The 25,348-nt window shown below is 41.7% G+C and overlaps 2 protein-coding genes and 1 pseudogene across 3 annotated transcripts in view; 1 reads left to right on the top strand and 2 right to left on the bottom strand.

Annotated features, from left to right (window-relative positions):
* Positions 1–25,348, top strand: part of ASIP (agouti signaling protein) — a 69,652-nt gene that overhangs the window by 18,609 nt on the left and 25,695 nt on the right. Inside the window, exon 1 of one of the 2 annotated variants that reach the window (XM_063802496.1) lies at positions 18,227–18,300. The exons of the other annotated variant lie outside the window; for it this stretch is intronic. The gene's annotated coding sequence lies outside the window, so the exon portion shown is untranslated. Of the gene's footprint in view, positions 1–18,226; positions 18,301–25,348 lie in introns of those variants that run through there. 2 annotated transcript variants of the gene reach the window in all.
* Positions 51–2,691, bottom strand: LOC104003568 (exportin-T-like). The gene is given in 5 exon segments (XM_054674656.2): positions 51–790; positions 793–1,180; positions 1,182–1,707; positions 1,709–2,190; positions 2,193–2,691. Coding segments are annotated over 5 exon segments (2,490 nt in total). The 5' UTR covers positions 2,562–2,691; the 3' UTR covers positions 51–65.
* LOC104003569 (density-regulated protein-like) lies at positions 22,896–23,738 on the bottom strand (annotated as a pseudogene).

Consider the following 25,348-nt stretch of genomic DNA (forward strand, 5'->3'; position numbering starts at 1 on the left):
AATAACTTTCTTTTCGTTATAAATTACCCAGTCTGTGGTATGCTTTTATAGCAGCACAAAACAGTCTAAGACAGAAAGTTAATGCCAGAGAGTGGAGTGTTGCTATAACCAACACCTGAAAAATGTGAAAGTGGCTTTGGAGTTGAGTCATAGGTAGAGACTGGGACAGTTTTGAAGTGAACACTGAAAAAGTCTGTCTCTAAAGCAGCAGACTGGTCATTTTCTTCTGCGGGCCAGAGCAGCACTTCAAAAATTGCATGAAGCAGGGGCATGAACATCTGTTGTAAAAACGGGGATACTTGTACCTTGAATTTGGCCGTAATCTGGTTGATAAGAGGAATGAACTCCTGGAGGTCTTTTGCTTCACGATCTTTGAGTATATGTTCTGAAGCAGATGGGATGAACGGAAAAACTTCTTCCTGCAGGCAAATAATCATTCGATGAAGGAAAGTACAGACTCCACTTCTGAGAATACCCTTTTGTAAGGGACAACTGAGGGCCAGCAAGAATGTCTGTAAACAGTCCAGATAAACTTCGGAACAGCCACATTGTTTCACAGTCTGCTTGTTGCTGAAAGCTTTACTAGTTCGACTTGCAAATCCAACAGCATGGTTGAGACAGTCTGCTAGAGAGGCTTGCCTTTCTTCATCTGGTGCCAGCATCAAATTTTCTAACAGAATTTTAAACTTCTCCATTAGTGGAGTCAACAGATTCCTCATTAAGGCTTCTTTCCTTTCTGCCGCGTATTCACTATTAACAATCATCACTCCAACTGTCTCATAAATAAAATTTGATCATCGCTGCTCAGGAAGGGCTGGTGGCCATTCTCAGGTGGAGAAAGCTTTAATAAATCTTGTATTCTATTCAAAATATCCTCAATGAAAGGATTCATTTGCTTATTGAGAGATTTGAGAAATCTAGAAAACAGGTAAGCCATCTTGCTCTGAACTTTTGCACTGGAATGACACAGACCTCTGTGATCTAAGAAAGCCATTAGTACACATGGAACGTGCTGAGGTTCAACTGTGAAAAACTTTTCATATCTAACAACAGTTTCGAAGAACTCCAACGTCACAGATGTATGCTCATAGGAACTGACTCCTGATGTTACCAGAGTTCGCATCATACCCTGCAAAGCACTAGCTTTTGAAACATCACCTGAGAAGTGAGCACCATGAGATAGATACTGGAAGAGCTTCTGCCAACATATACAGCAATCTTATTGCTACTTCAACTTCCATGAACCGTGTAGTCTGCCAATTCTGCAGTGTAGAACTAAAAACTCTGCGAACAGAGGCCAGTAGTAACTCTGGTGAAACTTGAGCAAGCCTGTCCAACACTAACTTCAGTTGTTTTCTATATTCTACAAACATGGCTTTATCTTGACCCTCATTTTCAAAGTTATATTCTTCATCATAAGTCAATTTTTTCATAATGGCCAACATGATTGCCTCCACATTAGCTTTTTGCTGATCCGAGAGCACTGTAAGCTGTTTCAAAATATGAAGATAATCATAACAAAATCCAATATTAGAAGAAATATCATCATCCTCATGAATTAGTAGCTGCAACATCAGTGCCACTTTTGTTTCAATAGCTTGTAGTGCCTCTTGAGCATTCTTAATATTCCCATTCTTAATTAATTTACTCCAACTAACTATCCATGACTGTCCCATTCCGTTTACCGGCTTAGAAAACCTGGCCAACATCTTCTTCCTGGTCAATGCTGAAAAAGCCAGCAGACTGTAATACTTGACACAAAGATTCTACTAGTTTCATTTTATCAACAGGGTCCATTCCTTTATTTACAACTTCAAATAAACTGTCACATGCTTCTTCCCGTAGAACTTCTATTGACATATGACCTAGCAGCATATTTATAAACCTATCATTGGCTAAAAGGGATAAGTCAATCCAAGAGACATAAGCCCCAACTACTTCAAGGCACTGACACATCACTTCAGAATTAGTATACTGAAAATTTTGTGATATTTGGTACCATGATTCCACCAGATTTGGAATGCACTGTTCCCTCATGGTATCTTTTATGAGAGTATTCCTATGAGCCTCCTCTGATGTATGCACCACATCACGATCCACCAACTCTGAATTGATAGCCATGAGGATTCGCAGGTACAGATCTACTCCCCTTGGATTTAGGCCCACTACTGAGAGAATGTCAAAAAAAAAAACTTGGGCCACTTAGTGAGATATTCTGCAACAAAAAGCAAGGCGAGGACTTGGGCGGCTTTATTTGGTATAAAGGTCTTCTCTAGTTGGGGATTCAGCATCTGAGCTTGCAGCCATGATATGAGCGTCTCCCTAATTAGTTGTTGTTGAACAGTGGTTAGTTCTGAATATTTGTATTTAACTTGATGTTCCAGTACTTGAAAGCAGAAAAACTTTACATGATCATCACTATATGTCCTCTGGGCTAGAGCTTCTGCACACACCTGCCAGGCATCTGGGGAAATCTTTAACTGCTCAAAATAGGCCAGGGCCCTTAGTCTAAAGTCTGAATCAGCATTTGGATTTAGCCCTAATAGAGCCTGTTTATCCATCCTTGCTGCTATACTTGGAGTTTTCTGGTTATAATAGGCGTGCCCTCTGATCCCACAGAAGAATTTATAAACATCTTCCCTATCACTCCAGCCCGCCTCCCAGCCTGCACTCCATGGTCAGCCAGCGGAACGGAGCCTAGCGGCGCAGCTCGCAGAGAGCTGGGACAGCGGCCCTCGTCCTTGTCGCCGTAGTCCTCTGCCACGACCGCAGCGCCAACGCCAGAGACGGAGTTGGCCGGGACTGCACGCCTCTCGTCGCTCCGCGTCCCCTGGCACCTTCTCTTGAGTGGCAGGCAAGCAAGCAAGCAAGCGGGCGGGGTCAGCGCCCCAAGAAGGGAAAGAGCGCGAGGGCCAGCTAACGCCGCCGCCGCCGCCGAGTCAGCGCGAAGCGCCCTCTCCGCGCAGGTGCCGCGCGGGCGGGCGCTGGCGCCAGCAGTCTCATGGAGAGTGCGGGCGGCAGCCCGCGGGCTGGGGCCGTCTCCTGTCTATTTCTTATTTATTCCTTTCAAAATGGCGTCTTATGATAAGCAAAAAAATAAATTTTCTTGAAGTCCAATATAAGAGCTGGAGAAACTGAGGAGGTCTTCAAGCAGAATGTGGGACTTGAAGAATTTGTGGAATATAAAAAGAGGATGTTGAAAGGGAAACAAATGGCAGGGCCAGGCGCGATGGCTCACGCCTGTAATCCCAGCTTTTTGGGAGGCTGAGGCGGGTGGATCACGAGGTCAGGAGATCGAGACCATCCTGGCTAACACGGTGAAACCCCATCTCTACTAAAAATACAGAAAATTAGCCGGGCGTGGTGGCTGGTGCCTGTAGTCCCAGCTACTGGGGAGGCTGAGGCAGGAGAATGGCGTGAACCTGGGAGGCGGAGCTTAGGGTGAGCCGAGATCGCGCCACTGCACTCCAGCCTGGGCGACAGAGCGAGACTCTGTCTCAAAAAAAGAAAAAAAAAGAAAAAGAAAGGGAAACAAATGGCAAATGTTGACTCAGTCAGCTTGCATTTATTGGGCCCTACCCTGCCTCTTTTTATCATGTTCCAGGGACACTGAGATGAATCTGATCCATGGGTTGAAATCAGCAGGATACGTATGTGGGCAATAAATGGAAAGCATATGTAGCATAGTTAGAAGTAAAGTCTAATAAGCAAAATGGGATAGGTTATAAAGGGCCTGGAAAACAGACACATTTAGACTTGATGTGGATGATACCAGGAGTCCTTTTAGGTTTTTGAGCAGAAAGTAGGTGGAAAAGATTTTAGAAAAAGAAAACTGGAACCATACAGACTAAGAAGGTGTGTGTGAGCCTAATTCTGGCAGTGAAGGTCTCTAGGGCATAGCGGAAGGAATAGAAAGAAAAGAGCAAAGGACACTGTAATGAAGAGATTAGGCCAGGCACAGTGGCTCACACCTGTAATCCCAGCACTTTGGGAGACCGAGGTGGTGGACTGCTTGAGCTCAGGAGTTCAAGACCAGTCTGGGCAACATGGCAAAACCTTGTCCCTACAAATAATACAAAAATTAGCCAGGTGCGGTGGCATGTGCCTGTAGTCCCAGCCACTTGGGAGGCTGAAGTGGGAGGATTGCTTGATCCTGGGAGGTAGAGGCTGCAGTGAGCCATAATTGTGCCACTGCACTCCAGCCTGGGCAACAGAGTGAGACCCTATCTCAAAAATAAATAAATAAATAAATATAAAGAAAAGATTGACCAGGCATGTGGCTATAAAGAATCTTTAGCTGTAGGATACCAGTTTTTGCCATAGAAAATACCCAGTTACAGCTCATAGAACCTAAAAGAATTTGAGTTGGCAATGGTAGGCTACAGGGAGGAAGGATAATTTTTTTAAAAAGGCTACAGATGGAGGAGGATGAGGCTGTAACTGCTATGATCTACAGCAAATAAGTAGCCCAGGCCTTAGGTGTTTTCGTTTGTGGTTTAGGGCTCCAGAGCTTCTTTTGAATAACCAGTAAGGACCCATGACTCAGAATCATTGCTTCGAGGGCCGTATTGAGCAACTCTGAAACTAGATGCAGAACAGATGTCGTTGTAGAAGCCTAACATGCAGAGAAACTTGTAAAATATATATTTTTTTCAGGCCTTAGATTCTAAGATCCTGCTTTGCAGATCTGAAGTGGGACCCAGGAATCTTTAACAAGCTCTAAGGTAATGGTAATGCAAAAGTTACTCAGGAGACCCTTTTAGAAATACTTAGGGAAAGATAAGCTGTCTCCTTGGGATGACTGGGCTGGTGTCTGTGCATATGCCTTCTCTGGATCCAAGTGACTTTACCACACCAAGCCTTAAGACTGCCAGACTGTTCTCTCCATTGAAAGCCATTCTGCACCACTGGCCATACAGAAGGAATCTCATATTCCAGGAGACTGGCCCAAACAGGACTGTTGAGTGGCTCTAAGGCTTTTAGACGTCAAAAGGGTTTATAAGGATAATCATCATAATATAGTAATGAATCAGAAACATGCATACATTTTCTTAAATGACCCTGTGGGGACTGGAGTTAAAAAGGGAGGAGTACCCAGATTCAGGCGTCTAGCAGAATGGACTTGCTTGAGAATATCAAGCAAGACAGCCAAAGAGGACTCCTAGGATTGTCTCACCAGGACTTCTGAGGCGACTCTAATGAAATGACTTAAAAGTGTGGTGGAGTGGCTTCTGTGGCTCCCACACCTGCCTAATCCTGGTTGATATTGCACAACCAGGGTGCACTGACAATCTCTGGGAAAAAAGCAAGGTCTAATATTCAAAGCTTGGCAAACATGACCAAGACTTTTTCTCTTTCCTTTGAATTATTTTAGTTCCCTAATTTTTTGTCCCATATGCCACTTAATTCTTTTTATTTTGTATTAAAAGTTGTGCTCTTGTCTCAACCTTCTTTCTAGATTGGATCCTGCATGTTTTTTTTATCATTATACTTTTGGCAGCCCTACCACTAGGCTTCCTGAAATATAGCACCTTTGTTTTTGTTTGTTTGTTTGTTTGTTTTGAGACCGAGTTTCGCTCTGTCACCCAGGCTGGAGTGCAATGGCACAATCTCAGCTCACTGCAACCTCTGCCTCCTGGGTTCAAGTGATTCTCCTGCCTCAGCTTCCTGAGTAGCTGGGATTACAGGTGCGTGCCACCACCCCCCGCTAATTTTTGTGTTTTTATTGAGACGGGGTTTCACCATGTTGGTCAGACTGGTCTCAAACTCCTGATCCCATGATCTGCCTGCCTAGGCCTCCCAAAATGCTGGGATTATAGGTGTGAGCCACTGCGCCCTGCCTGCACCTTTGTTATATAGAAAATTCTTATCAACATTATTGTCTACTTTTAGACTTTATTTTGTTCTATTGAACTATTCTGGTTCTAGTACCATACATTAAAATTATAGCTTTATAATACTTTTTAACATCTGACAGGATGTGCACCCCTTATCATCCTTCTTTTTCAATATTTTATCATTCTCACAGTTTTTCTCAGATCAACTTCACATGTAATTTACAAAAGAAATTAAAATTACATTGGTATTTAGGTGGAAATTATGTTAAATTTATGTTCTAATCTGGAGAAGTCTTGTTTTGTAATAATAATTCTTACCATGAAGGAAAATAGCTTCTCTCTCCGCTGATTCATGTTTTTTCTCATGTCTCTCAGTAGAGTTTATAGCTTTTTTTGTATAAGTTCTCATAATTGCTTGAATATATTCCTAATTATTTTATTTTTGTTGTTTTGGGTGTGAATGAGATTTGTTTTTGTTCATTTTTAATGGGTTCTTGTTGGCATATACAAAAACCACTGATTTTAAAATACTTATGTAACAACTAGATGTGCACCTACTTTTTTTTTTTCTTTTTTTGAAATGGAGTCTTGCTGTGTCGCCCAGGCTGGAGTGTAGTGGCGCAGTCTTGGCTCACTGCAGCTTCCACCTCCCAGGTTCAAGCGATTCTCCTGCCTCAGCCTCCTGAGTAGCTGGGATCCCAGGCATGTGCCAACACACCCGGCTAATTTTTGTATTTTTAGTAGAGACGGGGTTTCACCATGTTGGGCAGGCTATTCTTGAACTCCTGACCTCAGGTAAGGAGGTCACCCACCTTGGCTTCCCAAAGTGCTGGAATTACAGGCGTGAGCCACACGCTCAGCTGACGTGTACCTCTTTAGAGGTGTCTCTTATGTCAGCTTACCATTATTGTCCATGTAATTTGCCATTTTAACAGACTAAAAAAGAAAAGCTATATGACATTTTCAATAAATACATTTAAAAAGTTGAGAAAATTCAACATTTATTCTGATTTTTTTTTTAACTTTTTTATTTTGAGATGGAGTCTCGCTGTGTCACCCAGGCTGGAGTGCAGTGGCACGACTTTGGCTCACTGCAACTTCTGCCTCCTGGGTTCAAGCGATTCTCCTGCCTCAGCCTCCCGGGTAGCTGGGACTACAGGTGCACACCACAAGGCCCGGCTAATTTTTATGTTTTTTAGTAGAGACAGGGTTTTGCCATGTTGGCCAGACTGGTCTCAAACTCCTGACCTCAGGTGATCCACCAGCCTCAGCCTCCTAAAGTGCTAGGATTACAGGAATGAGCCACTGCACTCAGCCTGATTTTTTAAAAAGTCTTAACAAACTAATAATAGAAAAGAACTTCCTCAGTCTGATAAAGCTCATCTACAAAAAATCTACAGCTAACTTACATACTTAATTTTTTTTTATGTTTTATAGAGATGGGGTCTTGCTATGTTGACCAGGCTGGTCTTGAACTCCTGGCCTCAAGTGATCCTCCCATCTTGGCCTCCCCAAAATGCTTGGATTGCAGGTGTGAGCCACCGCACCTGGCCCCATACTTGATTAAAGACCAAATGTTTTCTTCTACAATAAGGAACAAGGCAAGGATGTCTGCTCTCACATCTTCTATTGAACTCTCTACTGGACATTCCAGTTAATTCAGTAAGGCAAGAACAAGGAATAAAAAACAATAAGCTTGTAAATGAAACAGTAAAACTATTTATTTGCAAAAGACATGATTGTTTATGTAAAAAATCCAATGAAGTCCTTAAAAATTCTGCTAGAACTAATAAATGAGTTTAGCAAGTTTGAAGCATACAAGATTAATATACAGAAACTAGTTTATTTCTATATTGTAGCAAAGACAATACAAATTGACGTGTTAAAAAATGCCATTTATAATAGTACCAAAAATATTAAATTTTTAATGATAAATCTGTGCAAGACTCATATACTGAAACCATAAGACATTAATGAGAGAAATTAATACTTAAATAAGTAAAGAGATATACCAGGCTGGGCACAGTGGCTCACACCTGTAATCCCAGTACTTAGGGAAGCCGAGTCAGGCGGATCACGAGGTCAAGAGATCGAGACCATCCTGGCCAACATGGTGAAACCCCATCTCTACTAAAAATACAAAAATTAGCTGGGCATGATGGTGCACACCTGCAGTCCCAGCTACTCGGGAGGCTAAGGCAGGAGAATCACTTGAACCCAGGAGGTGGAGGTTGCAGTGAGCCGAGATTGTGCCACTGCACTCCAGCGTGGTGACAGAGTGAGACTCCATCTCAAAAAAAAAAAAAAAAGAGATATACCATATTCGTGGATCAGAGGACTCAATATTGTTCTGATGTCAGTTCTCCCCATGTTTATCAATAGATTCAACACAACTCCAATCAAAATCCCAGTAGGTTTTAGTAGAAGTTGACAAGTTTATTCTAAAATTCATGTGGAAATACAAAGGACTTAGAGTAATCACAACTTCAAAAAAGAACAGTTTGAAGACTTCACTCTCCCTGACTTCCAGACTTGGAGAATAATCAACACAGTGTAGTATTGCTATAAAGATAGACAAGTCAGTAGTTCAGAATAGAGAGTCTAGGAATAGACTCACACATGTATGGTCAAGTGATTTCCCACAAGGTACAAAATATAATCTTTTCAGCAAATGGTACTGGAACAGTTAGCCATATGCAATAAAATGAACTTCAATTCATAACTTCACACCATATAAAAATTAATTCAAAATGGACTGTAGACATAAATGTAAAATCTAACACTATAGAACTTTTAAAAGAAAACATAGAAGAAATCTTTTGTGACTTTGAGTTAAGGAAAGATTTCTTAAATATGACAAGAAAAGCACAATCAATAACAGAAACATTAAATTGGGCTTTGTCAAAATTAATAACTTCTATCAAAGGACACTGTTAAGAACAATGAAAATTCAATCCTCTGACTGGGAGAAAATATATACAAATAACTTATCTGACAAAGAACTTGTATCCAGAATATAGTTTTAAAAATAAGAAACACTACCCAGTTTTTTAAATGAACAAAAGATTTGAACAGATACTCTACCAAAAAATATGCAAATTGAAATAAGCTCATACAGATGGAAATAAGCTCATTAGGGAAATACAAATTATCACTGCAATGAGATACTACTATGTACCTATTAGAATTTCTCAAATTAAAACGACTGACCATAACAAGTGTTGGCAAGGACATTGAGTAATGGAACTCTCATATATGTCAGGGGTAGGATTTGACTTTACCCTACTTATAAGCCAGTAAGTTAGCTTGTTGTTTCATGAATTCTAACAGAAGATATGAGACTCGGGTCAGAGACAATGAACTTTATTATTCACCATACAGCAAGCAGCATGAGCATTAACTTTTGCATCAGCTCTTGCTCCCTGAGTCCAACAGGGACAACACAAAGGCCCAGATGAAGGTCTACACATGTGGTAAATGTGTTACATGACAATAGCACTGAGTTTGGGGAACCCACGTTTTATAGAAAGCAGTAAGTGAGCTTGCTTTTTAACCCAGGGAGATATTACTTCACAGCTCAAAGTTGCTTGCTGCAAAGACAATCCTGAGAAATGGCCTGGCTAAAGAGAAGTCAATACCTTACATTCTTGGTATACTCTATAAGATGAGGAGGAGCATAAGAGACTCATGGCAGAATGTCTCTCAACAGCATCCACCGTCTGTTCTACATCATCTTGGCTTCTTGAGAGATTTTCACTTGAGCATGCCATTCTGTAGGCCACTTTGATTAATCTGATTAGTAGAGGTTGGAACCAAATCCGTCCAATTTATCTCATACAGCATAGACCACTGTCAATAAATCCCCAAGCAGCAAGATGAGACAAACCTGCAGTATTGACCTCAGAGTACCAGATTCAACCATCTGTGAATAAGTCTCAGGAGGATCTGTAGGTCTTATTTGAGACATCCAGTATATAGTTTAAGGCCAGTCGTAATCACCATACATAGCATAACCAAGGCCACTCAGGCATCAGGAGAAGCACATGATTTTGTATGAGTCAGCTTAAAACATAGTTGTGCCAGTCTGTGTTTGTACATGTATGTAGATGTATGTCCACCTTTGACAGCACCAGGCACAGAAGGCATAGTGTCAGGCCATGTCCACATGAGTTTCTCTGTTTTAATAGCACATGGACTGGTTTGACAAACCCAGCAGCAGATGAGATTGGCAGCCTGATGACAGTGTGCCTCAAACAAACCATGTAACTATTTGCCAGGTTGCAGCGCTGGATCTAAGGGACATAGAGAACATTAACTGTTCCCTACCTCTCCACACTTCCTGGAGTTTAACGTGTTCTCCCTCCAGGTACTGGGATCGTTGTTCTCCTTCCACAGCTACAAAGTCAGTGTGTCCCAACCCAGTAGCTGTAACTTCACCTTTCCTCCAATTCTTCCCCACTCACACCAACATTTTTCATCTGGAAGAGTCAACTGTGAATGGGACAAGAGCTTTTTTTTTTTTTTTTTTTGATACAGAGTCTCGCTCTGTTGCCCAGGCTGGAGCACAATGGTGTGATCTCAGCTCACTGAAAGCTCTGCCTCCTGGGTTCACGCCATTCTCCTGCCTCAGCCTCCCAAGTAGCTGGGACTACAGGCACCCACCACCATGCCCGGCTAATTTTTTGTATTTTTAGTAGAGATGGGGTTTCACTATGTTAGCCAGGATGGTCTTGATCTCCTGACCTCATGATCTGCCCACCTCGGCCTCCCACAGTGCTGGGATTACAGGTGTGAGCCACCGCGCCCGGCCCACATGGATAAACTTTGAAAACATTTTGCTAAGTGAAAGAAGCCAGCCACAAAGACTACATACTGTAGGATGGTTGCACAACTCTGTGAATAAACTAAAAACCTTCCAAAGGGTGAATTTTATGATCTGTGAATTACATCTCAATTAAGCTGTTTTTTAATTAAAAGTTTATTCCATCTCTCAATGGTACCACCAGTCTGAAGAGAATGAATTGGCTACCAAATACTTTGACTATAAGCCCATTGTTGATGAGTTTTTGCACTAAAAAATGCAGTATTATCACCATCCAGAAAGCCAAAATCATGACACAGATTAGTTTCAAGGGCCACAATGGTGTGGCCACAGTTGGCTGATCAGACTAGAACAGCAAAACCATTACCTGAGAAAAAGTCAACAGGGATGAGATACCAGTGGAATAGCTTGGAAGAGGTGAAAGGTCTGATGTCACCAATTTACCAGGAGCCAGTCAACACTCTGCAGCCAGTCAACACTCAGTGCAATATGGCCTCTTTCACCATGAGACAAATAGGCTAACTTTTGGCAGAGGTCACAAATCTGGCATGTAGTGGTAGCTTCTGATTCAGAAACACAGAGTCCCTTACTTTGTGCCCAGTTGATGATGGTGTCACCATGTCCAATGTTATGATGGATCTAGGTGGCAACTGTGGCCATCTGAGTGGCACAAGCTTGATCAAAAGCTTGATTCTAGTTGGTCTCATCAGAGAATGAGCCCTTACCATGTACACCACAACAGTGATCCAGACTGTTTGGTGGCTACAATTTGTCTCCAGGGCTCATGACCCACAGAGAAGTGCCTTTAATCTGCCAGTCTGTAATCTTCTAAGTAGCAGACAAGACCACTAGTGCCTAAGAATCAGTAAAAATATAGCATAACTAGTGAGTCCTAAGGGAAAGGTGGTAGCTTTTGTTTTAGACCATTGTGCTAATTGACCCTTAATGCAGTAGGTCTTCCAGAGTTGTGGTTGAGGCCAGGCATCCAGTGGGCGCTATCAGCTTTCTTTCTTTCTTTTTCCTTTTCTCTTTTCTTTTCTTTTCTCCTTCCTTCCTTCCTTTCTTTCCTTTCTTTCTTCCTCACTCTGTTGCCCAAGTGTATATGACGGACTGCATATATGACAGTGGTCCTATAAACCAGCCTGACCAACATGGCGAAACCCCATCTCTACTAAAAATACAAAAATTCACCGGGCGTGGTGGCAGGCGCCTATAATCCCAGCTACTCGGGAGGCTGAGGCTGAGGCTGAGCCAGGAGAATCATTTGAACCCAGGAGGCAGAGGTTGCAGTGAGCCGAGATTGCGCCACTGTACTCCAGCCTGGGTGACAGAGCGAGACTCAGAAAAACAACAACAACAACAACAAACAGTTTACTGTAAAACAGTATGTCATGTTATACCCACAGTATCCTCATATATTTCATGTTTACCGCATCTCTTGTTTGCACATTATTTTCTCTCGCATTTGATTTAATCTTGTGTTGTTTTTTTCATCATAGCTCCTAAGCGTACAAAATCCATGGCTAATGTTGCCAGTAAGAGGCCACATCAAGTGATTGACCTGGAAATGAAATTTAAAGTAATTAAGAGCTACAAAGGTAGAAAGTCAGTGATGATTATTGCTCACCAGTCAGGCATATCCCATTCCACCATAGCTACCATCTTGAAGAGCAAGAGCAAAGTGACCGAAGCTGTTAAATAATCTGCTTCAGCCGGGCGCAGTGGCTCACGCCTGTAATCCCAGCACTTTGAGAGGCCGAGGTGGGCAGATCATGAAGTCAGGAGTTTGAGACCAGCCTGATCAACATTGTGAAACCCCGTCTCTACTAAAAATACAAAAATTAGCCAGGCGAGGTGGCAGGCACCTGTAATCCCAGCTACTTGGGAGGCTGAGGCAGGACAATCGCTTGAAGCAGGGAAGCGGAGGTTGCAGTGAGCCAAGATCATGCCATTGCACTCCAGCCTGGGTGACACAGTGAGACTCCATCTCAAAAACAAAGAAAAAAGAAGAATCTGCTTCACTGAAGGCAATGAGACTAACAAAAGTTCATGAAGGTTCTATATGGGATATGGAGAAACTTCTAATGACCTAGATTGAAGACCAGGCAACAGAAGTATATCTTTCTTAGCACGATAACAATCATGGCCAAAACAAAAAGTTTGTTTGTGATGTTGAAAGAAAAGTCTGGCTGGGCATGGTAGCGCATGCCTGTGGCCCCTACTACTCAGGAGGCAGAGGTGGGAGGATTGCTAGAGCCCAGGACGTCGTGGCTGAAGTGGGCTCATGATAATGCCACTGCACTCCAGCCTGTGTGACAGAGTGAGACTCTGAGAAAGAAGAAAGAATGAAAGAAAGAAAGAAAGAAAGAAAGAAAGGAAGGGAGGGAGGGAGGGAGGGAGGGGGAGGGAGGGAAGAAGGAAGGAAGGAGGAGGGAGGGAGGGAAGAATGAAGGAAGGAAGGAAGGAGGAGGGAGGGAGGGAAGAATGAAGGAGGAGGGAGGGAGGGAAGAAGGAAGGAAGGAAAGAAGGAAGGAAGGAGAAAGAGAGAAAAGAGAGAGAAGAAGAAAGAGAAAGAAACAGAAAAGGAAGGAAGGAGAGAAAGAAAGAGAAAGAGAAGGAAGGAAGGAGAAAGGAAAGGAAAGAAGTGGAAAGGAAAGGAGAGGAAAGGAGAAAGGAGGGAGGGAGGGAGGGAGGGAGGGAGGGAGGGAGGGAAAAGAAAGAAAGAAAGAAAGAAAAGGCTAAACCTGACTATGATATTGAATTTACTGCTAGCTCTAGGTGGTTTAAATGATTCAAGAATCATGGCCATGGCTGGGCGCAGTGGCTCACGCCTATAATCCCAGCACTTTGGGAGGCCGAAGCGGGCAGATAACCTGAGGTCAGGAGTTTGAGACCAGCCTGGCCAACATGGTGAAACCCTGTCTCTACTAAAAATACACAAAAAAATTAGCCAGACATGGTGGTGCGTGTCTGTAATCCCAGCTACTTGGGAGGTTGAGGCAGAAGAATCGCTTGAACCCGGGAGGTGGACGTTGCAGTGAGCTGAGATTGCACCACTGCACTCCAGCCTGGGCAACAAGAGTGAAAACTCTGTCTCAAAAAAAAAAAAAAAGAATCATTATTCAGCCTGGCACAGTGGCTCACGCCTGTAATCCTAACACTTTGGGAGTCTGGGGTGGGAGAATTGCCTGAGCCCAGGAGTTTGAAACCAGCCTAGGCAAGATGGCGAGACCCCCATCTTAAAAATAAGTCATTATGCATTATATAATGTGAATGTGAGAGAGCAATATGCAAGTGCTGATACGAAGGCAGCTGAAGAATTTTGGGAAACTCTAGATAAGGTGATTGTATTTGCCTGGGAAAATCTTCTTGAGTTTTATAGTTTCAGGTCTTATTAATACATTTAGGTCTATGATTCATTCTGGGTAAGTTTTTGTATATGGTGTTAGGTAAGAGTCTAACTTCATTGTTTTGCATGTAGATATCCAGTTTTCCTAGTACCATTTGTTGAAAAAAACTCTTCTTTCCCCCATTAAATGGCCTTGGCACCTTTGTCAAAAATCATTTGACCACACATGTAAAGGTTTATTTCTGGGCTCTCTATTCTATTCCATTTTTCTACACATTTGTCTTTATGCAAGTACCACACTGTTTTGATTACTGTGGCTTTGTAGTAAGTTTTGAAATCAAGAAGTGTGAGTCCTCCAGCTTTATTCTTTTTCAAGATTATTTTGGCTATTTGGGGTCCTTTGAGATTCCATACAAATTTTAGAATGGGTTTTTTTTTTCTATTTCTGCCAAAAAAACCTCCTAGAGATTTTGTTAGGAATTGTATTGAATCTGTAGATTGCTTATATTTATGTCTTATTTAATTTCTTTCAGCAATGTTCTATAGTTGTCATTGTACACATCTTTCACCCCCTTGGCTATGTTAATTCCTAATTCTTTTGATGCTTTTGTAGATTGAATCATTTTCTTAATTTCCTTTTCAGATTGTTCATTGTTAATATATAGAAATGTAACTGATATAACTTTGTATCCTGCTACTTTGCTAAACTGATTTATTAGTTCTAACAGTGTTTTGTGGAATCTTTAGGCTTTTCTACATTTAAGATCATATTATCTGTGAACAGAGATCATTTTACTCCTTCCTTTTTAATGTGGATGCCTTTGCTTTCTTTTTCTTGCCTAATTGTTCTAGGTAGAACTTCCAGTACTATTTTGAGTAGAGGTGGTGAAAGCAGGCATCTTTGTCTTGTTCTTGATGTTGGAGGAAAATCTTTCATTCTTTCATCATTGTGTATGATGTTGGCTGTGGGTTTTTCATATATGGCTTTTATTATGTTGAAGCAGTCCTCCTATTCCTAGTTTGTTGAGTGTTTTTTTTTTTTTATCATGAAATTATGTTAGAGTTTGTCAAATGCTTTTCCTGCATCAATTGAGATAATCTGATATAGGATTCTTGGTTGACAGTTTTTTCTTTCAGAACTTTGAATTTGTCAGCCCACAGCCTCTGGCCTCCAAAGTTTCTGATAAGAAATCTGCTAATGATTTTATTGAGGATTTATTGTATGTGATGAGTCGCATCTCTCTTGCTGTTTCCAAGATTTTATCTTTGGTTTTGGCTTTCAAAAGTTTGATTATACCGTATCTTTGTGTGGATCTCTTTGAGTTCATCTTACTTGGAGTTTGTTGAGCTTCTTGGATGTTTATATTCATATCTTTAATCAAACTTTGGAAGTCTTAATCAATGTTTCTTCAAATATTCTGGGTTTTTTTCTCTCTTCTCCTTCTGGGATGGCTAGACTTCTGAGAGAATGCATATGTTTTTCTGCTTGATGGTGTCCCACATGTCCCTTAGGCAGTGTTTACTTTTCTCCAATCTTATTTATGTTCCTCAGACTCAGTAATTTTCATGGTTCTATCTTCAAGTTCATTGAGTCTCTCTTCTGTCTAATCAAATCTGCCTTTGAATCCCTCTAGTGCATGTTTAAATTTTGGTTATTGTACTAATCAATACTACAAAAAGTTCTTGTACTTTCTGGTTTCTTTTTAGGTTTTCCATATCTCTATTGATATTCCCCTTTTGCTTGTACTTGTTTTTTTCACTCTCCACATCTTCTTTTAGTTCTCTGAGCATCTCTAAGACAATTGTTTTAATATATTTGTCTAGTAGGTCTGCCATGAGGACTTTCAGAGTTTCTGTTGACTTTTTTCCTTTGAATGTGCCATATTTTTTCTTTTCTTTGTATGCCTTGTGACTTTTTGGTTGAAAACTAGACATTTTAGTTTAATAATGTGATAACTCTAGAAACCAGGTTCTCCCCTTCCCTCAGGGTTTACTTTATTTTGTTACTGTTTTTTGTTATTGTTGCTGTTTCTTTTTTATTGTTATAGGCTATCTCTGTGCCAAGGACACTTTGCCATCCAAGCCTTCACCTAGAAGTTGCAAGCCTTCAATAGACTCCATGGCTTTAAAATAGTTACAGATTCTGCCAGTACAAGTTTTGGTTAGGAAAGGAAACAGAATCCTAGAGCTTCCTACTCTGCCATCTTCCCAGAATACTTTCCTGGCTAATTATTTCTAAGGGAATAATTTAAGCCCCCAAAGACACCTGGGCCAAGTCTTTCTCTAGAAACTTGATATCTTTTCTGCTTTCTTTCCCTGCTTTTTCTTTTCCACTTAGTTCCACTCCCATCCCCCATCTCACCACCTAATATCCATCAGACTCAGTATGTTCCTCTTCTCCTCCCAACCCCGTGTTCAAATACTTTTTTTTTTTTTGAGACGGGCCCAGGCTGGAGTGCAGTGGCACAATCTTGGCTCACCGCAACCTCTGCCTCCCAGGTTCAAGCGATTCTCCTGCCTCAGCCCCCCAAGTAGCTGGGACTACAGGCACCTGCCACCACACCTGGCTATTTTTTGTATTTTTAGTAGAGACGGGATATCACCATGTTGGCCAGGCTCTTCTCGAACTCCTGACCTCAGGTGATCCACCCACCTCGGCCTCCCAATCAAATTCTTTATCCAAAGCCTTACTTGGTGGGTCATATAATGAACTAAAATTTGGAAAACATTCACATTTGTGGAATGCTTCAGAGTTTTCAAGGCATCTACATTATCTCATTGGATCCTCTTTTCAGCCCAGTGTGGTTGGTAGATGAGATAGCAGTGTTCAGACAGTTTATGTGACTTGTCCAAGATCAGAGAGAAAGTAACAAAGCCTAAACTGGAATCCAGATCTCCTGACTCCCTATTCACTTATCTTTCCAGTTGCCCTTGTCTCTACAAATCACCAAAAGAAATTGGTTCCTAGAAATAAGGATAATGTAGGGGTGTGCCATCCCCTATCCCACTCTTCTGCACCCATCACCACGAAAACAGACAATGTTTATTGCAGGGCCCCATATTAACCTACTTTCTTCTGCAGAGCCTCTAAGCTCCACATTATCCAGGAAGCAATACATTGTGACTGTTGAAGTCAAAATAAAACATAGCGATGAATCTCTAACTTTAAAGCATTCTATTTTGGAAGCAAGGATTGCAGTTTGAGGCATACACACTAACCAGGTGGTCTTCAGTGTGTCTGAGGAACAGAAAGAAGGTTGGGAGTTTTATTAGAGAAATGTTCTATACTGTTTTGAAAGAAAGCTCATTGGCACTAAAGAATCATTTGGAAAGAAGGGGAAAAAAGAGAAAAAAGAAGCATTTGGGAGCTGGCAAACTCTGATTGGTGAGTGATGGTGGTAGGCAAAACTATTCTTAAAGTCATGTTTCAGCAGCTACTAAACTAGTCTTGGGGTTACAGCAGGCCATTTTAGCAGCTGGGCTTGTGAAAAATTTAATTCATGGAGCAGGTGCTGTGCCCCAAGTGCTTCTTCCCTCCTGGTCCCTAGACTCTGATTTAGTTGGGTATGACAAGAATGACCCAGTTTGTGTGATCAGCTTTCACATAACCTTGTAAATTCTAGTTGGTCCAAGGAAAACCAACTAAGTAAGGAGAAGAAAAGAACTGCAGCGTCATAGTTTTTGAGTCCGTGTAAGTACAGCCCTTTGACTGAAATCTGAAAATTATGAGACCAATATTCCTGCAAAAAAAGGTCCCAAAGAGATTTTACTAATAAGGTGGGCTCGGCCTCAGCAATCTGCCCATCAAGAGTTTAGCTTCTCCACCAACTACTCCTTAACTCACCCGGAATTTCTGAAACAAGCTGAATTAGACCCTTCTTTGGCAGGACTTGTTTTTCTAGGTTAACTCAATTAGACTGTTTTATTCCTTCTCTTGGGATCCATTCTGAATTAAATTTTCATTAAACTCTGCCCTTGGAGTATCCTTGATGCAACCACTTCCCTTCCAATCCCTTGTAACCTCAATGTCAACATCAATTCCAATTCTAAAGAATGGGGAGAAATATGGGAAGAACAGACCACAAGACTTCTGGCAACCAGAATGAGTATGAAGGCATGACGTTTGCTTGGCTGAAAGCAAAGAGATGAGGTGGGGAAGCCAGCTCTGGGAGATCCTGGGATCTTTAAAAAATCTCAGAGCAACACGCCTTGCCTCTGCTATCCAAGGACAGGAAAGACGCTCTGCTTTGGCTACCCTTAGAGGGGCTAATAGAGGCACAGTCACTTGCACTGTAAGTAGGAGGAAACAATTTTCTTTTCTTCTGCCGCCTATAGAGATTCTATTTTCTTCTCTAAGTTTAACTTTTATATGAACTGGGTTGCTAGAGAGCTCCTCTGTAAAATAAAGGATACCCTTTACTTTTTGCTTCTTTTGTAAAACCTCTCTTGATCTGCTTGCAGCTGCCTTTCAGCTGATGAAACATTTCCTATTTTCACTGTGGATCTGAAAGAACCTTCCTGCCTGCGAGATGTGGTGAAGTTTGAAATAATTTTGTAGTATGATTGGTTGTTTTCTTGTTCTTGTCTTTGAAGTTATAGATGAGCAAGCAGCAAATCTCCACAGCTGCAAGGTGAAAAAGGAAGTTCCTTGGCCTGGGCTCTTTGCGGGAAAGGATGTGAGTTTAGATGGCAACTTTAATCTGCTTTCAGGAGTGAAGCTGCTGCTACTTTGGAAAGTTGAAAGGACTTAACAGTTATCCCTCCTTTCTTGGAAAGTTAAACAGATTTTTTTGATTCACTTTTGTGGGTCAGAGTAGTTAAGAGGAGTTCAGTGTGAAGAAAGCAGTTGATCTTTTGCTAACTAGTGGCTTCTTCTTTCTCTTTACTCTGTGCCTTTTCCATTGCCTAGCAGTAAACGAATAAATAAATATATCTATATGTATATCTAAGAAAGAAGTACTCCTAAATATCGACCCTGACCCCAAAGTCACACTTTAGTGCTTCTTTAAATGTCTTCAGAAAGTTGCTTGTGGTTTCAGATTTCTAATAACTCTTACAGAGCAGAATTTAGGATTTAGGGATCAGTCTGCACGTGTAGCATTTGTTCATTTCATATTTATTAGAGATGAAACAGATGACCAAAATTCCATTTATTGCAGACTCTCCTTTTCCTTTGTAAATGTTTGACTTTTCTGAATGGATATCCATATTCACACATTTTAATGCCCATTAAAGGAAGCTCAGGTTAATGTTTTCAATTGTAGGTGAGTTCACTCTGCTTCAGTGATATGGAACATTTTGTTCTGCTGTTTCCATTGGAGGAGATTAAAGAGGCTAAATGGGATGGCATAGTGAAGTCATTTTTGGTTTCCTTTTTAAATTTTTTATTTTATTTTATTTATTTTATTTTATTTTATTTTATTTATTTATTTATTTTTGAGACGGAGTCTCACTGTCACCCAGGCTAGAGTGCAATGGCACGATCTTGGCTCACTGCAACCTCTGCCTCCTGAGTTCAAACGATTCTCCCACCTCAGGCTCCTGAGTAGCTGGGACAACAGGCACACACCACCACGCCTGGCTAATTTTTGTATGTTTAGTAGAGACACGGTTCCACTGTGTTGGCCAGGCTAGTCTCAAACTCCTGGCCTCAGGTGATCTGCCCACCTCAGCCTCCCAAAGTGCTGGGATTACAGGCGTGAGCCACAGCACCCAGCCACTCATTTTGGGTTTTCTTTGGTTATTTTGGATGCCTTACTGGGACCCACTCAAAAAACAAACAAACAACAAAACAAAACAAATGAAAAACACTTTCATAAATGTCTGTCTCAAAACCTTTTCTACTTTCTCCAAATAGAACTAATGCATACATATTCTTAAGATTTGCTCAGCTATATCTCCTTGGTTCTGACTTAATCCTCTTCTGCAGAAAATTTCATCTCACATCAAAGCCTCTTCCCTCCTTCTGCTGTAAAGTTGTTGAGAGATGTCACAGACTATCAGCTCAGCTTCAGCTATGCTTAATGAGTGCTGGTGCAGAATGCACCCCAGGTAAAGGAACTCAGAAATCAAAAGACATGATTACTGAGAAGGAGAAAAGGCAGAGAAGTGATTTCTGGAGAGCATAAACAAAACCAATATAGTACCCACTAAGGTCTTTGTTGAGTAATGATAGATAAAACAGCCTAAAGGGAATGATGTCAGGAGATCTAAAACAATCATTTAGCATCACTTATCAGCATTGTATTCCTTGTACACTGTGGGAATGAACATCTGGGAAGCCTGGACTCTGACCCCTGTTTCAGTGGAACAGGGAGACAGATTTCACACTGACAAACAGCTGCCTGAAGGAGTCTTGTCCTTTTGTCCCTTGAGAAGGGACACAGCCTCAAGTCTTCTCTCAAGTTCTAACTCAGGACCCCTCAGGCAGTCTGGGCCTGCCATATGGTTCTTGGTCTCAAAGAAGAGTTCTGAAGCAGGTTGTCTACAGAAGATTCAAACCACCCATTAAAATATTATTCAATTTGGCATTTGTTAGGCATAACAATTAGACTAGCCAATTCAGTCACAATAGTGAAATCGGTACGTGTATGTAGATACAGCCCAAGAGATCAAATAATTTTAGTGTTGTTGAGAAAAAATTATTCTGAATTTTTTTTTTACACAAGGACAATTTTAGTCCTGCATTTTCCTGTGGTAACATCCACTGCTGGCTAGCTATGGATTGAAACTGCATTTGCTAAGAACTATGGAGCACATGTTGATACAGGCACACAGACATCTGCCAGCACCAACAGAATACATATGTAACACATACCAGATAGTCTCGATGGATAAATTTGCTCCACCAGTAATTCTATTTAGTAGAATTCACAGTTAATGCAGAATTTCATTTTTTAATTTTACATCTTTCTAATACTTTACATTTTTCTAATACTGTATTAAAAAAAAAAAAAAAAAAAAACTCTCTCGCCGGGCGCGGTGGCTCACGCCTGTAATCCCAGCACTTTGGAAGGCCGAGACGGGTGGATCATGAAGTCAGGAGATCGAGACCATCCTGGCTAACACGATGAAACCCCGTCTCTACTAAAAATACAGAAAAGTTAACCGGGCGTGGTAGCGGGCGCCTGTAGTCCCAGCTACTCTGGAGGCTGAGGCAGGAGAATGGCGTGAACCCGGCAAGCGGAGCTTGCAGTGAGCCGAGATTGCGCCACTGCACTCCAGCCTGGGCGACAGAGTGAGACTCCGTCTCAAAACAAACAAACAAACAAAAAAACTCTCATTCAAGATCGTAATTTGCATGACAATAAACAATGGTTTTGTGGGCTCTAAGTTTCTTAGAAGTGTCCGCAGCAATTTAGAACAAACACCGCAAGTCTTCCTTCCAATTTGCAGCATCTGATTTAAAGTTTAAATTCATCTAATGCATCATTAAAACTGTCATTTTTACTTCTCTTGTCATTAAAACTTCTCTTGTGAGAAGACATGTTTCAATTGCTATTTCCAGGACTATATCTTGAGCATGGGTGTACAGTATTTTTCATTGGTTAGCGGAATTTTACTCACATAATTTATAGCCAGAATAAGAACCTCTAGCCTCTCTGAATGGCCTTCCACTCAGAACAGTGATGATGATTAATGTCTAAAATGTGTCTGAGGTGCCCACCTTTGACATTACCAAAATGTTTCCAAGTAATCTTAGAAAATATGATTCTTTAAACATATGCATAATATTCTACCACACAATGTGCCATCACTTGTTTAATCATTTTCCAATTGTTCATTTGTAACATTTGCAATTTTTCATTATAAATAATATTGTGATGAATACTTTCATCCATAAGTTTTACGCAAGGCTGGTTATTTCTTCTAACGTCTTCTAATGTCAAAGAAGTGGCTTACTGTTTCAAACAGTGCACATTCATGGTTGTAAGGCTTTTAGCATACTTTATCAAATAATCTCCAGAATAGCTCGAACAACTCCTACCAACAGTATGTTATTGTGCCCGTAGGGTGGACTTTGTAACAACAAAGCAAATTCAACCACAAATTTATTAGATTCACACCCATCTCAAAACTGTCACGTCAATGAAGCAAGGAGACGTATTACTGGTTAGGAAGCCAAATTCAAATTATTTTTAAAAATCACTCAGCTTTAGATCAGTAAAATAATCAACAAAAATGCTCCACATAAAAAGTCTACCGGGTTTTTCAAAAAATAAAGTTAAAAAGACAGAAAGAGAGAGTCAGGCCGGGCACAGTGGCTCATGCCTGTAATCCCAGCACTTTGGGAGGCCAAGGTGGGCAAATCACGAGGTCAGGAGTTCGAGACCAGCCTGGCAAACATGATGAAACCCCGTCGCTACTAAAAATACAAAAATTAGCTGGGCGTGGTGGCGGGCGCCTGTAATCCCAGCTACTCAGGAGACTGAGGCAGGAGAATCGCTTGAACCTGGGAGGCGGAGGTGGCAGTGAGCTGAGATCACGCCATTGCACTCGAGCCTGGGCGACAGTGCGAGACTCTGTCTCAAAAAAAAAAAAAAGAGAGAGAGACAAAGAGAAAGTCAGTACCAAATGACCAAATTTTATTTTATTTTTTTAGACAGAGTCTCACTCTGTCACCCAGGTTGGAGTGCAATGGCAGATCTTGGCTCACTGCAACCTCCACCTCCCGGGTTCCAGCGATTCTCAGGCCTCAGCCTCCTGAGTAGCTGGGACTACAGGTGTGCGCCACCGTGCCTGGCTAAATTTTGTATTTTTTTTGGTAGAGACGGGGTTTCACCATATTGGCCAGGCTGGTCTCGAACTCCTGACCTCATGATCCGCCCGCCTTGGCCTCCCAAAGTGCTGGGATTACAGGCATGAGCCACCACGCCCAGCAAATGACCAAAATTTTTTATTTGACTAAATTCTATTCATGCATGAGCATGACAGTCTCCCTGTTTATTTGACTTTGGCAATTAAAAAAACAAGCAACCTTGTACAGAACAGTGAAAATGCCAAGGACGAGGGCAGTCTACAGTTTTACTGTAGAATATATATATATTCTACAGTAAATATATATATATGTATATATAAAGGCCTCTCTCCCTTTGGCCATATCAACTCTCAGTTCAGGCCATTAAATGCAGACAAATTTTCAAATTCACTTCTTTACTTCTCCAAGATCTTCGATGCTGTCATCATCTACTTCTGGCCATCTTTCTGAATGACATGAATTATGTCATCTGTAAAGTCTCCCCGAATAATTTCATCCTCCCCATTACTGAGGCAGCACAGGAGAATTTTTGAGCAAAAATCTTTGTGCTTCTTTAAGATCAATTTCAAAAGTTGCAAGGCCACACACTCTTGTCACATATTTCTTCTTTGCTCTAGGAATTTTGGCCTTAGTAACCTTTTGTGGTATGGTCTTCTTTTTTTGTTTTATTTGGCCTCTTCCACCTCTCTTCTGTTTTTTCTTCTCCTCTTCTTCCCCTGCTGTTCCTTGACCCTCACGAATTCCAGCTTCTTGTTTGGGTGAATTTTCTACAGTAAATTTTGCAAGTTCATTTAGAAAATTCTTCTCTAACCATTGTCTACAATGAGCAACATCAGGCATATATTCACAGTACTCTGTTGGTAATGAACAGACTCCACAATAAAGGACTCGAAGTGGGTAATTGGCATCTAACTTGGCACTGTTCCTTGGGTCTCCTTTGCAATCAGCCCCACTGGATTCAGAAATCTCAGCTCACTGCAACCTCTGCCTCCGGGCTCAAGCAATCCTCCCACCTCAGCCTCCTAGGACCACAGGCACATGCCACCATGCCTGACTAATTTTTTGTATTTTTGGTAGAGATGGGGTTTCGCCATGTTGCCCAGGCTGGTCTTGAACTCCTGACCTCAAGTGATCTGCCCACCTCAGCCTCCCAAAGTGCTGGGATTACAGGCGTGAGCCCCTGTGCCGGGCCTTCATCTTTTATATTTTTTAAAATTGCAGATAAACTTGAAGCTCCCTTTACTGATTAAGTCCAATTCCCACAACTCTTCTATTTATTTCTTTTCCTCTGTACTTTTCTCCTCTCTCCTTTCCTTTTCTGCCTGTTTTATACTCCTCCCTTTAATTTAAAAATCTAGTGAGTTTAACATTTTATGTTTTTAGTTTTTTTTGTTTTAGTTGTCGTTGTTGTTGGTTTTTGTTTGTTTTTTGTTTTTTGTTTTTTGTTTTAGACAGGGTCTCACTCTGTCACCCAGGCTGGAGTGCAGTGGCATGATCATGGCTCACCACAGCCTCAACCTCCCAGGCTTAGGTGATCCACCTGCCTCATGCTTTCAAGTAGCTGGGACTACAGGCATAAGCCAATGTAGCCCGTTGTGTTTAACATTGTATATGCCTCTCTCCTAAATAGCTATTTTTAGAAAAGACTGATTTAAATTGATATTTGCCTCACATGGTCCTCAATTGAAACAGGTTTCCATCTTATTACGAAAGCTATGATTATTACATTACATGATGCTTTTTTTTTTTTTTTTTTTGAGACAGAGTCTCCTTCTGTTGCCCAGGCTGGAGTGCAATGGTGTGATCTCGGCTCACTGCAACCTCCGCCTCCCGGGTTCAAGCGATTCTCCTGCCTCAGCCTCCCGAGTAGCTGGGATTACAGGCACATGCCACCACGCCCAGCTAATTTTTGTATTTTTGTAGAGACGAGGTTTCATCATGTTAGTCAGGCTGTCTTGAACTCCTGACCTCGTGATCCACCCACCTCAGCCTCCCAAAGTGCTAGGACTACAGGCATGAGTCACTGTACCCTGCCGATGCTTTTTCTTATATGACTTTTTTTTTGAGACATGGTCTCACTCTGTTCCCCAAACTGGAATGCAGTGGCACAAACACAGCTCACTGCAGCCTTGATTTCCTAGACTCAAGTGATCCTCCTGCCTCAGCCTCCCAAGATAGCTGAAACTACCATGCCCAGCTAATTTTTTAAATTTTTGTGGAGATGAGGTCTTGCCGTGTTGCCCAGGCTGGTCTCAAACTCCTGGTCTCAAGCAATCTTCCTGACTCCACCTGCCAAAGTGCTGGGATTACAGGCATGAGCCATGGTGCCCTGTCTTGTATGACTTTTAAATTGCCCCTGAAGGCCGGGCGCAGTGGCACATGTGTGTAATCCCAGCACTTTGGAAGGCCAAGGAGGGCAGATCGCCTGAGATCAAGAGTTCGAGACCAGCCTGGCCAACATGGTGAAACACTGTCGCTACTAAAAATAGAAAAATTAGCCTGGCATGGTGATGGGCGCCTGTAATCCCAGCTACTCAGGAGGCTGAGGCAGAAGAATCGCTTGAACCCGGGAGGTGAAGGTT

The sequence above is a fragment of the Pan troglodytes genome, chromosome 21 (assembly GCF_028858775.2).
Source record: "Pan troglodytes isolate AG18354 chromosome 21, NHGRI_mPanTro3-v2.0_pri, whole genome shotgun sequence".
Lineage (NCBI taxonomy): Eukaryota > Metazoa > Chordata > Mammalia > Primates > Hominidae > Pan > Pan troglodytes.